This window comes from Dasypus novemcinctus, chromosome X, assembly GCF_030445035.2.
Source record: "Dasypus novemcinctus isolate mDasNov1 chromosome X, mDasNov1.1.hap2, whole genome shotgun sequence".
Classification (NCBI taxonomy): Eukaryota; Metazoa; Chordata; class Mammalia; order Cingulata; family Dasypodidae; genus Dasypus; species Dasypus novemcinctus.
In genome coordinates, this window is record NC_080704.1 from 86,192,529 (window position 1) to 86,209,735 (window position 17,207).

General features: G+C 37.9%; 1 protein-coding gene across 2 annotated transcripts; it reads left to right on the plus strand.

The window, feature by feature from the left end:
• Positions 1-1,326: 1,326 nt before the first annotated feature.
• PBDC1 (polysaccharide biosynthesis domain containing 1) lies at positions 1,327-5,688 on the plus strand. 2 transcript variants are annotated; one of them, XM_004464823.5, is made up of 6 exons: positions 1,327-1,499; positions 1,592-1,657; positions 2,917-2,976; positions 3,465-3,605; positions 4,781-4,892; positions 5,198-5,688. In XM_004464823.5, exons 1-6 carry the CDS (start codon positions 1,470-1,472, stop codon positions 5,431-5,433), a joined length of 645 nt encoding a protein of 214 aa, XP_004464880.1. In that variant the 5' UTR covers positions 1,327-1,469; the 3' UTR covers positions 5,434-5,688. The 2 variants fall into 2 exon arrangements, with proteins under 2 accessions (XP_004464880.1, XP_004464881.1); XM_004464824.5 differs by having other exon boundaries at positions 1,351-1,475.
• Positions 5,689-17,207: the final 11,519 nt, after the last annotated feature.

The following is a 17,207-nucleotide window of genomic DNA, read 5'->3' on the forward strand; positions in this document are numbered from 1 at the left end:
ATGTGATGTGGGGCATTTTAGGGACTTGGGGTTGGCCTAAATGATATTGCAGGGACGGATGCTCAACATTATATATCCTGCCATAACCCACTGAATGTACTGGGGGAGAGTGTAAAGTACAATGTAAACTATAATCCAAGTGGTGCAGCAGTGCTCCAAAATGTATTCCCCAAATGCAATGAATGTACCACAGTGATGAAAGAGGTTGTTGATGTGGAAAGATTAGGTTGGGGTAGGGTGTGGGGTATATGGGAACCTCTTTTATTTTTTAATGTAATTTTTTGTGATCTACTTATCTTTAAAAAATACAATAAAAAAGTCCTATTGGTTCTACTCCCTTATTAATTCTCCAACACCATTTCAACTGCAACTGCCTTGGTTTAGGTATTCATTACCCAGTGCCTCCTAGCTGGTCTCTCTGCTTCCAGTTTTCTCTTTCTCAAATCACACAGTTTTGGATTGAGTGCCCTAAAACCTAAAGTCTTGATCATGTGGCTGCCTTGCGTAAAGGCCTTCTGTAGCTTACTATTGGTTTTAAAGCAGAAGTTTCAACACCTTAATATTCACCATACAATGCACCTCTCTTTCCCCAAAGAATCGCAGAGACTGTATTCTTTTTATTTTATTTTTTTCATTTTTTCTTATTTTCTTTTAAATGTTACATTAAAAAAATATGAGGCCCCCATTTATCCCCCACCCCACCCACGCTACCCCTCCCACATCAACAAACTCTTCCATCATTGTGGCACATCCACTGCAACCCGCGAATACATTCTGGAGAACAGCTGCAGCATATGGACAGTTGTCCACATTGTAGTCCATACTCTCCTCCAGCTATTCTATTTTTGCAATGCTCATCAAGTGGCCAAAATGCTTCATTCATCAATGCCTTTGCACATGCTATTCCCTCTGTCCTTTCCCAATCTACTTAGGCTACCTGGCTAAGTCAACTTCTCACAGCAGCTTAGGTATCCCTTTTTGGTGCTCCCAGAGCATAGGCTGCTCTGCTGTGATCACCTTTTTCTGTTCCTTCACTACATTTAGGTCTGCTAGGCAGGAACGAAGTCCTTCATTTCTCCACTTTACCGCCTAGCACCATGCCTGTTTGTGTTGTATTCCTTGATTTGGGGCCTTGGGGTGCGTGAGGCGAGTGCACGGAGCCTGTGAATTCGACTCTCTGCTGCGCATACAGCGCGTTGGGGGGCCGAAAGCCACATTAAGTTGAACTACAGCACTTCCTTCAGTCAACTACGTCATTCTCTCCAGGAGCAGACTTAACATGAAAACATCACCTGTGCGCCTGCGCAGGGCGGGTGAGGCGGAGCAAGCGACTACCTCCTCCTGGCGAGGGACGGGGAGCAGTACACACAGAACCAGCAGCTCGAGAGCTTCCTTTGTCTTTGTCTCTCCCTCTCGAAAAAAAAAAAATCACTTCCGACGAAGTGAAGCCGCACTTTCTGGACTGCAACATGGAGGCAAGTAGCGGAACTGATGAGAGGGTGAGATGTTGCTCTGGGCCGGTGAGTGGGGAAGTCAAGCGGGTGGATCCTTGAACAATCCCTCCCTCGCAATTTTTTTTTTTCTTTCCCAGGCTTCCGGGGAACTGGTGTCTGTGGCACATGCTCTTTCTCTTTCAGCAGAGTCTTACGGCAACGATGTGAGTATGACTCACCCTACCTAGCCAGCCTTGGATCTTTGTAGGGTCTGCCAGTACTTTAGAATCCCCTACCCCGATAGCTCTGCGGTCTCTCTCCACTTGCGCCAGAAACAGCATGGTCCTTAATTGTTTCTAATCTTTTCGGTCCACAAACGCGGGACTAATGCCTATGGAAGTGATTCCCAAACTTTGATGCACTTGAGAATCACCTAGGGAGTTTTCAAAAGTCCCTATGTCGAGGTCGTAATCCATACCAATTAAATCACAGTGTTTGGGTGTGGGCGTTGGCAGTCATATTTTTAATAGATTTGATTCCCATGTGTCATAAAGTTGCACTGGCTTAAGGTGTGTCCGGTTCTGACCGTTTAGGAGAAAGCACATGATCTGTATTGAGAAACAAGACCCAGAGACGTGAGGATAGTAATAACACCCAAATGTTAATGAGATATGTGCTAGATGAGCAGGTCAGGGTACAAGAACCAAAGGAGTTTATCCAGATGAGAGTTTCTTAACGATTGAGGAAGTAATTAGGGGAAGTCTTCACTGGGGAAGTGGAGCTGGAACTGGAGCCTCAAAATGTAGGTCTGGAAAGGACATAACATGGGTTAGCTGAGACGAGAGCGTATTGCAGGCAGGAAAAGGGCATGTTCCATGGCATGAGGCAGCATAGCAAATGGCTTTTTCTTGGGTTAGTGTAATAGAATGGGAGATTCCAATGGAACAAGTGGTGGGTGGTGCTTGGTAAAGATTATTTGTAACCTGGTTCTACTTCCTGCACTGATTCACCAGGCTTGGGGCTATGGGATGGAGAATTTGCTCTCATAAGCACAAACTATGATTATGACATGTTACACTCTTAAAAGTGAAAAGCAGTTACACTTCCAGTATCGTACTTTGTCCTTGCAACAACTCAGTGGCGTAAGTAGGTATATTATCCCAGTTTTATATTGATCGAACTCATTCCTTTGAAGGTGAGTTATCTACTGCTTTATGTCTTTCCCCCTGTTTTCACTAGCTCCTGGGAGATGACCATTGGCTCGTTTTATGTATCAGACTGTGTAGGTGGTTTCTTTTAGTTCTCTTAAGTACAAAGGAATTATTATATTACCCAACCCGTTAAAACAGTTTTCATCATTTGACAGTAACCCCATGTTTATTCTCCTCTAAAACATTAGCTAGATATTCATGGACTTTCTTAATTTGTTATCCAGTAGTAGGATTAGGAAATTTCTGATCTGGCATTCTTCATTCCTTTGCAGCCCGATATTGAGATAGCTTGGGCTATGAGAGCAATGCAGCATGCTGAAGTGTACTATAAGGTGAGTTGTATGTCTTCACTGTTATTATGGACAATTACACACATAATTGTAGGTATGGTGCTCTGCTGATCACTCTTCTCAGCAAGCTAAACAGATGTGTTTTACTGTTACAAAATCTTATCCATAGAGAACAGAAAGGTAAAATGAATTTTTTGGCCATGAGGATTTTGCTGCTTTGCCCAGTTTTCCTTTTTATTGTTAACTAGGAAAAGAGTGCCTAGCTCTTAATAGGTACTTATTAAGTGTTTGTTGAATGAATGGATGATCTACAGAGGGTAATATCCAGACAGCACAAGGACCAAATGGGTTTGAATTGGTGGAAAGGATTTTAATATATTATGACTCCTTAAAACTGCATCATAATTTCATCCAGGTCCTAGGTTCTTTATACTTTCCAATGAAATATTCTGCCCTGAGGACAACTGTTTTCTCGGGAAGCATAGCAAATTAAATGCTGGTCTCTGTATTATTGTCTTATTGTCTGGCAGCTGATTTCATCAGTTGACCCACAGTTTCTAAAACTCACCAAAGTGGATGACCAAATCTACTCTGAGTTCCGGGAAAATTTTGAGAAACTCAGGATAGATGTATTGAACCCAGACGAGCTCAAATCAGAATCTGCTAAAAAGGTAAGAATTCTCTTTTAAATATGAACTAACATCTGACCAATGGTTACTTATTATGAATACATTTTTCCATATTTAAACTCTCTTTTGTTTGTTTTAAGGAAAGTACTTTTTAAAAAATAATTAGGACTTTTAATTAGGTATAATTAGGTAAATAAGTTGTAAAAGGAATATTTATCTGGGTTATATATTTCTTATGTTTATTGAATCTATTTTTTTCTCCTTTTTGACTTGATCATTTCATCCTTACATATGCAGACCTTTCAGAAGAGGAGGAATCATTTTACATATGTGAATAGGTTAGTCAAAAGTCTTGGATTGGAAGAGTGGAATATAGGGTAGTGGTATATAGGTAGGTGTTTTCATTCTCTGGATTTAAGTTTATCATATCACAGGCCGTGGAAAGTTAGAAAACATATCATTGCTTACTTGATTATCTTGTACTTTCACAGGGTACTAAAACTCTTTCAGTTGGGAAAAGTTTTCTTTGAGAGTAGGCCCTTGGTTTATGTAGAATCTGAACTTTTAACTCCCAGCAGACAGTTACTGGTTTTTGAAAAATTGGCACTACTGAAAGGGCTTTTTCTTAAAATAGAGCTTTGTTACTTTGGGCCAAATTCTTGCCTCTTTTGTCACTTTTGTGTTTCAGTGGGAATGAATAACCACTTTATACTGAAATGACCAGTAACTTAAAAGTGAAGCAGAGTATCTATTTTTAAGAAATCATATTTTAATTGCGTAGTAAAGGATTTAGGTATTTTGTTAGATTAAAATATTGTTCATATTTTGGGAAATCAGTCTAAAGCAGAGGTTCTTAACAAGGGGTCTGTGAGCTTGAATTGAAATTCAAAAAAACATTATTGTGGTGATGTGTTGGTGTGGCTGTGATATATTTATTAAATAGTACACAGTATAGTTTGGACTTAGTAAAGGATCCATGGTTTTCACCTGACTGGCAAAGGGGTCCATAGAACATAAAAGATTAAGAACCCTTGGTCTAAAGATACAGTAGAGAGCACAAAAGCTCACTGCTAGTTTCACTCTCAGTGAAATTAGCAATCAACCTCAATCCTGGTTTCTTTTCCTATATTAATTTCTCTTACTCAGGAAGTAGAAGCTGGCCTGATTTCATTAGCCTTCTGCATTTGTTACATAAAGCATCATTTTTGCCTTTCTAGAAGTGGAGACCATTCTGTTTGAAATTTGATGGAATTGTAGAAGACTTCAACTATGGTACTTTGCTGCGACTAGATTGCTCTCTGGGCTACACTGAAGAAAATACCATCTTTGGTGAGTTTCTTTGCTTTGTAATTAGGTATGTATAAGGAGAGTAAGGAGTCTGGTTTTACTGATGAATCAATAACATGGGCAGTTTGGTGATCATCTTATTTGTTATATCTTTAAACGTAATGTTGCTATTTCTTAAGGAACTATGACTTAAGTATTTTCAACCTCATTTAATATAGAAATCCAGATCCGATGCTTATGATTATATTTGAATGAGTTGCATTTAAGTTCAGCTTTGTCAATGGATTTCTATAGATTTAAGGAAGTAACCAAGGCTAGGACAATAATCAGTGCTATTTGCCTTCTAGCCCCCAGAATACAATTTTTTGCCATTGAAATTGCTCGAAACCGGGAAGGCTTTAACAAAGCAGTTTACACCAGTGTTCAGGACAAAGAAGGAGAGAAAAGAGCTGAAAATGGAGGAAAGAAAGGAGCTGACAGAAAAGGAGAAAAAGAGAGAGACAACAAAGGAGGAGAGACAAAGAAAGATGCCAACAAAGGTGGTGAAACAGCTTTGTCAGGTAGACAGGGGATAGCATTCTAGAAGCTGTGACTCAACTGAGCTTGCAAGTACTATACTACTACTTGTACAGACCCCCTTTGGTTAAATGTATGTCTTTGTGCAGTTGAAGAATTTGCAGGACATCTTTCTAGCATAATAAGCAGGAGATGTTCTAGTCATCCCCTTACATGAACTGGCTAAAGGTTATTAATGGGGTCTCAGTTGATTGTTTTTTGGTTTATTGTTTTTTTGTTTCTTACTAATGGTTAATTTTATAAATAAATTTCTTTCAATTCATATGGTTATCTTTATCTGTTATTGACTCTAAAAAGGAATTTAAAATTATTTGATACTTCAATCATATCTTATATAAAATGATTTATGCCTGTTTCTTGAGTCTTGTCACTCTTTCCTATAATGAAGTTCATCATACATAATATATCAGTCAGTTACTATAGAGAAAAAGTACCAATAATATATATGTGTATATACATACATACACAGACATATATATATACTAAGGTTTATTTTAAGGAATTGGCTCACATGATTTTAGAGGCTAAAGTCTAAATACCATAGGTAGAGGAGGCCACCTCGATAGAACTTGGAGAGGAGTATAGGGTGTAGATTTGAACAGAATTTCTTTTTCTAGAACCCTCAGTTCTTTGTCTTAGGACTTCTGATTGGATGAGGCCCACCCATATTATCAAGGGTAATCTCCTTTACTTAAAATCAACTGAATGTAGGTATTAATCCCATCTGCAAAATACCTCCACAGCAACATCTAGGCCATTGTGTGACCAAACAACTGGACACCATAACCTAGCCAAATTGACATATAAAATTAACCATTATACCTGATAAGTTGTACATGGTGTAGGTATTAGAAGTCCTAATGTCTTCCTTTGATATGTCTTACATAAGATTTGATAAATTCTTTGTGGGATAAAAACAGTGAGTGAAGCCTCGTTCATACTAGAGGAGCAAGAGATTGGACCTGATTCAGTAGCTGCTTTTGTGGAAACCAGGTTGTTAGCTGAAAGCTAGTCCCCCAAATAATACAATAATATAAAGTCTTGTGGAGTGGATTCCCTTTTATATGCTATGGACAATAGTGTACATTTATATATTAATATAAAATAATCATTTTTAAATTATATTTTGTCAGACTCTTAAGAATAGACAAATTGATTTTATATTGGGGTGGAGAATCCTCATCTAATGGCTTTTAAGAATGCATTGTGATGGCCAGGCCCTGGGCCTCAGCAGACTTGTGGCTCCTACCCTCTGGTTTCTTGGACTTACCCTGGCCAGCTCACAGGGAAGTGAAGAGGGTCAACCATCACACCAGAGAGCCAAGAATGCCTACAGCTGCAAGCAGGAGAATTGCATCCATCATCCATGTGGAATCTAAGCCCCCTCTTGATGTAGAGGGAGACTGGACATAACCATCCAGGGTCCACAGGATGGAGGAATAGAGTAAGGATTAGAATGGACTTACTGGTATTCTGCTGGGGAACTGTTGTGATTAGTAAGGGAAGAAATTGTACTAGTGATGTGGAGAGGGTGGCCACAGTGGCTGCTGATGGTAGGGAGATGAAAGAAGATATATGGTGTGGAGGCATTTTCAGGATCTGGAGTTGTTCTAGGTGGTGCTGCAGGGACAGATGCTGGATGTTGTGTGTCCTGTCGTGGCCCACTGGGTGGACTGGGGGAGAGTGTGGACTACAATGTGAACCACTGTTCATGTGGTGCAGCGGTGCTCTAGAATGTATTTGCCAGGTGCAGTGGATATGCTGCAATGATGAAAGAGGTTGTTGATGTGGGAGGGGTGGGGTGGGTGGGGTGTATATGGGGACCTCATATTTTTTTAATGTAACATTTAAAACAAAATAAGAAGAAAAGAATGCATGTTTCAGTTATCTTCGCATATTTATAAAAGTTTGTTCATGTCCCTGTAGACGCATTGAATTGACCTTGGTTTTTGAAACTACAGTGGTTATAGTGTGTGTGTATATATATATAATATACATAAGTATATGTATATGGTAGATACATCCAATATCCATATAAGTCTAACCATAGCCTGATCATGCGAGAAATAATTTATTATAGTAGAGAAGGGTGAAAATAAAGACATTTTGCCAGTGGTCATTTGTGAAAAATAAAATTTAATCCTAATTGATGAGTTGTTCCATAGGCAAGAGCTGAACTAGTGATGCACACAGCTGGCAGCAGCAATTGTGTACAAAAAAACAGGTTTCTCCATTTATTCTCTGGCAAATTCTTAAAAATATTTAAGACTTTTTTTTAAATTAATTTATTGAAATATATAGCCCATACACAAACATACATAAACAATAAGTGTATAGTAATAGTTGTGAACTTACAAAACAAACATATATAACATCATTCAGGACTCTCATAACTCACCCTACCACCAACACCTTACATTGCTGTTAAACCTTTTTAACTAATGAATAAAGAGCATTGTCAAAATATTACTACTAACCAAAGTATTTTCCCCCAATCCTCCCTATTATTATTATCTTTATATCGTTTATATATAAACATACATAAACAAGCGTATACTAAAAGTTGTGAACTTACAAAGCATACATGCATAACATCATACAGGGGTCCCATATATCAACCCTCCACCAACATCTTGCATTGTTATGAGATGTTTTTACAAATTATGAAAGAATATTGTCAAAATTTTACCACTAATTATAGTCCTTTTTTTTAATTGATTTTGTAAAAATATTACATTAAAAAAATATATATGAGGATCCATTCAACCCCACCACCCCCACCCCACTACTCCCCCCCCAGCAACACTCATTCCCATCATCATGACACATCCATTGCATTTGGTAAGTACATCTCTGGGCACCTCTGCACCTCATGGTCAATGGTCCACATCATGGCCCATACTCTCCCCCATTCCATCCAGTGGGCCCTGTGAGGATTTACAATGTCCAGTGATTGCCCCTGAAGCACCATCCAGGGCAGCTCCAAGTCCCAAAGACGCCTCCACATCTCGTCTCTTCCTGCCATTCCCCATACCCATTAGCCACCATGTCCACTTTTCCCACTCCAATGCCACCTTTTCTCTGTGGACATTGGATTGGTTGTGTCCATTGCACCTCTATGTCAAGAGGAGGCTCAGATTCCACATGGATACTGGATGCAATCCTCCCGCTTTCAGTTGTAGGCACTTTAGGCTCCATGGTGTGGTGGTTGTCCTTCTTCAACTCCATCTTAGCTGAGTGAGGTGAGTCCAATAAAACAGATTGTAGGTGCTGGAGTCTGTTGAGGCTCACGGCCTGGCTATCACATTGTCAGTCCAGAGATTCAGATCCCCTAAATATATCTTAAACCCCAACACCAACTACAACTCCAGCACAGTAGCATGAAAGTCTTATGAAGAGAGATCCCATCTGAGTGAGACATTTTTTTGAGTTTTCATTTTACAAAATAGATGCTTTTAAAGGGATAAGAGAACTTTAAATATTTCATACTAGGCAAACTTGGTAATTAAGAAACTCCTCTATTAATTTTCTGTAGTACATAAATTCTTAAGTCACATTCATGCATATACATTGCCTCAGGGGCTAGGGAAAGCACAAATGGCCACATACATTTTGTGCTTCTGCTGGCTTTTTCAAAGTTGCTCACTAACAAACTTCATTACTTCTTTGATCACTTTACAGAGATCAAGAAACAGTTGAAAGTCAGACTACTTTAAAATAGCAAGAGGCATCATCTGTCCAAGGACCCAAGGACAAAGAGGTAGAGAACTGGAAAAAGGGAAGGGAGTAAGAACATGAAACAGTTCAACTACATTGTAAGAGACCAGGAATTCAAGGGAAAGAGTGGGAGGAATGGCTCTCTGGTGAGGTAGACAGAATTCTAAGTTGAGTCCTGTATTAGCTTCCACAGGTTGTTGTAACAAATTACTACAAACTTGGTGGCTTAAAACAATAGAAATTCATTGTCTCACAGTTCTGGAAGCCAGAAGTTTGAAATCAAGGTGTCATCTGGGCCATGCAATCTGTAGAAAACCATTCCTTTCCCCTTTCTAGTTTTTGGTGGTTTGCTGGCAATCCTTAGTATTCCTTGGCTTACAGTTGCAGCACTTTAATCTCTGCTTCTGTTGTCCCTTGGCGTTTTCCCCTCCAGTGTCTGTGTTTCTTTCCTTCTTATAAGGCCACTGATCATACTGGATGAATGATCTAATTTACTCTTTTTTTAAATTTTTTTTATTTTTCATTTTTTTGTCTTTATTTATTTTTTAAATGTTACATTGAAAAATATGAGGACCCCATATATCCCCCAGCCCCCTCACCCCACTCCTCCACCCATAACAGCAACCTCCTCAATCATCATGAGACCTTCATTGTACCAATTTACTCTTTACTAGATATGGGTGACCTATTTCCAAACACTGTCACATTGTGAGGTATAAGGAGTTAGGACTTTAACACATCTTTTGGAGGAGGGGGACATAATTAAACCAATGACAGCCCCCAAGATTCCTAGCTCCTAGTATACACGCCCTGTATAAAATCCTCCATTGAATGTGGGCAGGATTTGTGAATATGAGGGAATTTCACTCCTCTAATTAGGTTTCTTATCATTTGATTTTGAGTTAATCAAAAGGCAGCTTATCCTGGGAGTGATCTGACCTAATCAAATGAGCCCTTAAAAGAGATAAAAAGAAACATATGCTCCTGCTGACCCTGGAGAAGCAAACAGCCATCTGGTAGCCATCTGGTGAGAGGATAAGACCATGCAGTGAGTACCTGAGGGCAGCCATTTAAGGGCTGAGAATGTTCCTTTCATTGACAGTCTTCCAAAAAAAAAAAAAGGGATTTCAGTCCTACAGTTGCAAGGAACTAAATTCTGCCAAACAGTGATCTTGCTAAGAGGACCCAGGCCTCAGATGGGATTGCAATCGTGGCTGACCCCTTGATTTCAGCCCTGTGAGACTGAGCAAACCAGCTAAGCCATACTTGGACTCCTGACCCAACTGACTGTGAGATAATACATGGGTGTTGTTTTAAGCCACTAATTATGTGGTAATGTATCACAGAGCAATGCAAAACTAATAGAGAGTTTGTGGTACCTGGAGGTGGAGTGCTGCTGTAAGAAATACCTAAAATGTGGGAGTGGCTTTGAAATCAGGCAGTGCGTGGAGGCTGGAAGAATTTTGGGGAGCATGATAGAGAAAACCTAAATTGTCTTGAACAGAATGTTGGTAGGCATCTGGACTTTAAGGATGCTGCTGGTGAAGGCTCAGAAAAATGTGAGGAAAATGTAATTGGAAAATTGAGGTAAGAGGATCCTATGAGTAGGTGGTAGCACTGTAGGCCAGGAAATTTGAAATTTGAGCCCTTGCTCTGAAATATTTGGGGAATGTTTTCAAGCCCAGCTTAAAATAGTCTGTTAACATCTATAATTCTGAAAGTGGTAAAGTTTCAGTTATTCATCTCCATGACATCTTCAGTTATTCATCTCCATGACATCTTTTAAAGGCAAGGAAAGGGCACAGACTTAATTTTTACATTTAATGAAGGCAAAACTGCAGTGCAATTTGTGGACGGAAGGAAGAGGGTAGAGTAGAAAGGTTGGCAAATAGAACAATAGAATGCCTCAATATATTAACATACTTTTTTCTGTGACACTGGTATTTTTAAAAAAATAAACTTTATATTTTAAAATAATTTCAATCTTACAGGACATTTGCTAAAATTATACAAAACCCATGCAAAGAACTCCAATATAGCCCTGCCCAGATACCCAGATCCACAAACTTTTAGCATTTTGTCATATTTGCCATATTATTCTTAACTGTCTACCTCCCTGCTTACCTACCTATCTATCCTTCAATCTGTTTTCTAAGCATTTGAGAGTAGGTTGTTTATATTATGCCCCTTGAAGACATACTACTTCCAGGTACAAGAACAAGGATATTTGCTTGTATGACATCCTTAAATAGAGCTGTCAAGTTCAAGAAATTTAACATCGCTATAAAGCTTACAGTATATATTGCGATTTTTTTCGTATGTCCCAGTGTTCTTTTGGGCATTTTCTCCTCCATTATGAGGTCCTGTTCAGAATCTTGTTTTTCAAATTAATTAATTAATTAATGTTTATTAGAGACGTTGTGAGCTTACAAAACAATCATGCATAATGTGCAGAATTCCCATACATCAGCCATCCACCTACAACTTGCATTGTTGTGAAATATTTGCTCCAGATTATGAAAGAACACGAACATTCTATTACCACTAACTATGGTCCATAGTGTACACCTGGTATATTTTTTCCACACACCTCCTATTATTAACACTATGTATTAGTATTATACATTTGTTATAATTCATGAGAGAACACTCATATTCTGTTAACCACAATTCATCTTCCACCACATGGTTCACTGTTATACAGTTCCATGTCTTGTACATTCTATCCAAAGTGTACATTCAGTGGCTCTCGCTTTCATAACAGATTTGTGCAGTCATCACCCCAGTAAGTCTTTGAACGTTTTCCTTAGTCCAAAAGAAAAAATCCCATACCCCCATAGCAGTTTGATGTGGTTATGAATTCCAAAAGAGATATTGGATTATGTTTGTAATCTGGTCTGTACCTGGGTGTGAGTAATTTATGGTAGGACTTTAATTGGGCCTTGTCTTTAAGGCATTGAGTCCCCACCCCTTGTTGGATGGGAATTCACAGATAAAAGGCATGGCAAACGACAGAGTTGGAGGCATTTTGATGTTGGAGTTTTGATTTGGAGTTTGATATTGGAATCTTGAGCTGGAGCCAGGAAAAGAACACAGAGGATTAGAGCTGGCTCCTTAGACACCACAGAAACCCTGGAGAGACAGAGCCATTCACCTGATAGTTTACAACTGACCTTGTAGAGGAAACAGAGGACCTGAGACCAGAGAGAAGCAAGGCCTGGAAAGAGAGGAACCCTGGCAAACGTTGCCAGCCATCTTGCTCCAACACATGGAAATGGACTTTGTTGAGGAAAGTAACTTCTGCTTTATGGCCTGGTATCTGTAAGCTCCTACCCCAAATAAATGCCCTTTATAAAAGTCAACCAATTTCTGGTATTTTGAATTAGCACCCCTTTGGCTGACTAATACACCCCCTATTATTCAGAATCATATTTTGCATTCAGTTATTATGGTCTCTTTAGTCTCTCATTTTTAATTGTGACAACATATGTGCACATAAACTTTTCCATACTAAGCACTCCCAAGCATACAGTTCAGTGGGATTGCTCACATTTACTATGTTGTACTATATATTACTAGAATTTCCCATCACCCCAAACAGAAACCCTACATCCAGTATATACTAACTCCACGTTCTCCTAACCCATTACAATTGGTAACTTGTAGTCTACTTTCTGTCTCTAAATTTGCATATTCTAATTCATTTAAGTGGAATAATGCATCTTGAGAATGTAACAATCATTTATTTTTCTTACAGTGCTATTTATTTCTCTACTTCCACCATCATTTGTTTTACCTCTGCCCTATCCAAACCAGCAGAAGACCATCAAGGACAAACCTGTAATTTGATAAAGTTAGGTTTATTGAAAGATTGCAGTGAAGGAGATTGCACATCAGAGGAATTGTGGGGCATGTCACCAAACAAAGGAAAAGTGAAGTTACAGGATTTAGGGGAAAGGGAATTTAAATTTAAATGAAGCCATGTTTTTTTTAGGCTCAAAGGCAAGCAGGGTTGTTTGTAAACATCAGGTCCTGAAATGCAAAAGTAGACTGACCCATGGTCCTTGGAAACTACAAAGTGCAGATAAATGTATGTTTTGTCCAGTAACCCCCTTATTTGAAACTCTGCACTTGTTTTGCAAGTCAAGTTTACTTATTTTGGTCAAAGTGACTTAGATTTTCCAGGCAAGAGTGAGATGTTTCATTGTTTTTTGTTTTTTTTATTATAAAAGTTGTGGGTTTACAGAACAATCATGCATAAAATACATTGGTCTGGAACACTTGCTACAATTGATGAGAGCACATTTTTATAATTGAACTATTAATTAAAGTCCATGGTTTAACTTAAGGTTCACTGTATATGCTAGTTCCATTGATTTTTTAAAAAATTTTATTGTTACCATAAATACAGTGTTATATTTCCCATTTTAATCACACTCAGATATATATTTCAGTGCTGTTAATTGCATTCATAATGTTGTGCTACCATCACTACCATCGATTACCAAAACATTTTCATCATTACAGATAGGAACTCTGTACATTTTAAGCCTTAACTTCCCATTCCCTATCCCCACCCCATCCCCTGTAACCTATAGTTTAGATATAGTTTGCTTATTCTAATTGTTTCAAATGAGTGAGATCGTAAAATATTTGTCTTTATGTGTCTGGCTTATTCCACTCACCATAATGTCTTCAAGGTTCATCAGGACTTCATTCCTCTTTACGACTGAGTAATATTCCATTGTATGTATATATCATATTTTGTTTATCCATTCATTAGTTGATGGACACTTGGATTGTTTCCATCTTTGGGCAATTGTGAATAATGTTGCTGTGAACATCTATGTGCAAATAATCTCTTTGAATTCTGGTTTACAATTCTTTTGGGTACATACCTAGAAATGAGATTGCTGGGTGATATGGTAATTATGGTAATTCTTTAACTTTGTGAGGAACTGCCAAACTGTATTCCAGGGAGCTGCACCATTTTAACATTACCATCAGCAATGAATGAGTGATGACAGTGGGCATCCTTGTCATTTTTCCTGATCTAAGAGGAAAAGCTGAGTGTTGCTGGGGGGGGGCGGGGAAGAGGTGGGGTGGGGGTGGTGGGGTTGAATGGCACCTCATATATATATATATTTTAATGTAATATTATTACAAAGTCAATAAAAAAAAGAGGAAAAGCTTTCAGTCTTTCACCATTAAATATGATATTAGCTGTGGATTTTTCATATATGTCCTTTGTCATTTCCATTTATTCCTAGTTTTCTAAGTGTGTTTTTCAAAAGTAGAGCTGAATTTTTATTGATGTACATTAATAAAGCAGAGAATTCATGATATTTGGTATAATCACATAGTTGTGCATTCATCACTTCAATCACTGTTAGAATATTTTCATTATTCCCATAATGACAGTAATAATAATAAACAGACCAAAAAGCTCTATCTCTTAATAGTCACTTCTCAATCTCTCTTCCCCTGCCATACATAGCTGCCATTTTGTTTCTGTCTTTCTAATTTATTTATATTTATATTTTGCATAGATGGTGTCAAGTAATATGTAGTACGTTTTGTCTACTTTCTTTCACTTAATATATTTCCTTTTTTTTTAGGAGGTACAGGACTTTGTACATGGGAAGCAGGTGCTCCACCCCTGAGCTACATCTGCTCCCCAATGAAATGTGTTTTTTTTATGTTGTTTGTTTTTAGGAGGTACTGGGGGTTGAGCCCAGGACCTTGTATATAGGAAGCAGGCACTCAACCACTTGAGGTACATCACCTCCCCACCTTATTTTTAATGACTTTCCTGTATCAATTGAGATGATCTTTTTTTTTTACATCATTCTGTTAATGTGATATGTTACATTAATTGATTTTCTTATTTTTAGGGGGTGCAGAGCAAGTTTATTGAGCTAAAGTTGCATTAATGCAGGAGCATCACCAAAAGAGGTTTCTGCTCAAAAGTTTGAGTTGGGGGAGCAGCTTATATAACTGCTTGAGACAAAGGAAAGGTGTAGGGAATGGGGAATGAGGAGGGAAACTTGAGTTACGATGGGTACATGAGCTATATAGAGTACTGGGGCTGTGGAATGTCCAGACAGGTTGTCCTTGAAATGCAGTTCATTAATTTGCAACCAAGATGTTGGTGTAAGATTGATTTTCTTATATTGAACCACAGTTCCATACCAGGGATATGTATCCATTTAAACATAATTTATAATTCCTTTAATGTGCTGTTAGATTCAGTTTACTAGTATTTTGTGGAGGATATATATGCATCTATATTCATAAGAGAAACTAGATGATAATTTTCTTTTTTGGTATCTTTATCTCTCTTTGGTATGTTGATTAATAAGGTCTCATAGTATTAGTTATGTAGTATTCCTTCCTTATCAATTTTTTGGAAGAATTAAAGCAGAATTGGTGTTAATTCTTCTTGGAATGTTTGGTAAACTTTCCTTGTGCAGCCATCTGGTCCTGGGTTTTTCTTTTTCTTTTTGGGAATTTTTTTTTTTAGTAGGAGGTACTGGGAATTGAACCTGGGACATGGTACATGTGAAAAAAGTGCTCCACCGCTGAGCTATACCCGCTCCCCTAACTTTATTTTTAAAGAAGTTTTAGGTTACAGAAAAGTTAAATTGAAAATATAGTGGATTCTCATATACCCCACTACCTTCTCCTCTCACATTTTTTCCCTTATTAATAACATCTCACATGAGTATGGTACATTTGTTACAATTGATGAACAAATATTGAAGTAGTGCTACTAACCAAGGTGAATAGTTTACATTATGTTTTACAATTTGTTGTTGGGAGGTCTTTGGAGGTTTTCTTTACTAGTTGAGATCTCTTTTTCTTGAGTCAGTGTAGGTTATTTGTGTGATTCTAAGAATTTGTCTATTTCATCTCAGTTATCTAGATTATGGCATACAGTTGTTCATAGTGTCCTCTTATAGTCTCTTTTACTTCAGTGGGGTTGGTTGAATTGTCCCCCTTTTCATTTCATTAGTCTAGCTAAACTTTTGTCAATTTTGATTGCTTCAAAAACCAACTTTTGCTTTTGTTGGTTCTCTCTATTGGTTTTTATTCTGTATTTCCTTAATCTCTGCTCTAATCTAATTTCCTTACTTCTGCTTGCATTTAGATTTGCTTGCATTCCTTTTTCTAGTTCTTCCAGTTTTGATATTAGGTCTCTGATTTAAATTTTTTTCTTATTTTTTGCTGTAAGCATTTAGAGGTATAAATTTCCTTCTCAGCACTGTCTTTGCTGCATTCCAAAGGTTTTGGTACATTGCATTATCATTTTCATTCACTTCAAGGTATTTTCTAATTTCTCTTGTAATTTCCTCTTTAACACATGGTTGTTTAAAACTTTGAGGTTTAATTTCCATGTATTTGTGAATTTTCCATTTCTCCTTCTCTTATGTATTTTAGGAGGTACCAGGGATTGAACCTGGGACCTCATACATGGGAATCAGGTACTCAAATCACTGAGCTATACTTGCTCCCCCTTCTCTTATTTTTATACAGTTTTTTATTAGAGAAAATATGTGTTCACAAAACAATCATGCATAAAATACAGAAATCCCATTCACCACCCACCACCAACACCTTGCATTGGTATGGAACATTTACCACAACTGATGACAGTACTCTTTATAAATTTACTCTCATTGATTTCTAGCTTCATTCCATTGTGATCAGAGAAGATACACTGTTTGATTTCAACATTTTAAAAAACTTATTAACTTAATTTTTGACCTAAGATATGGCCTATCCTGGAAAATTATCCATGCATGCTTGAGAAGAATGTGTATTTTGTTTGTTGTTGGGTTAAATGTTCTATATATTTGTATTAGTCAGCCAAAGGGGTGCTGCTGAAAAGTACCAGAAATCTCTTGGTTTTTATAAAGGGTATTTATTTGTGAGTAAAAGCTTCGTGTTGTAAGGCTCTAAAGAGTCCAACTCAAGGTACCATAAGAGGTATACATTCTCACCAAATGTCTGTTACCACATGTTCAATCAAGATGGCTGCCAATATCTGCTAGGGTTCAGTCT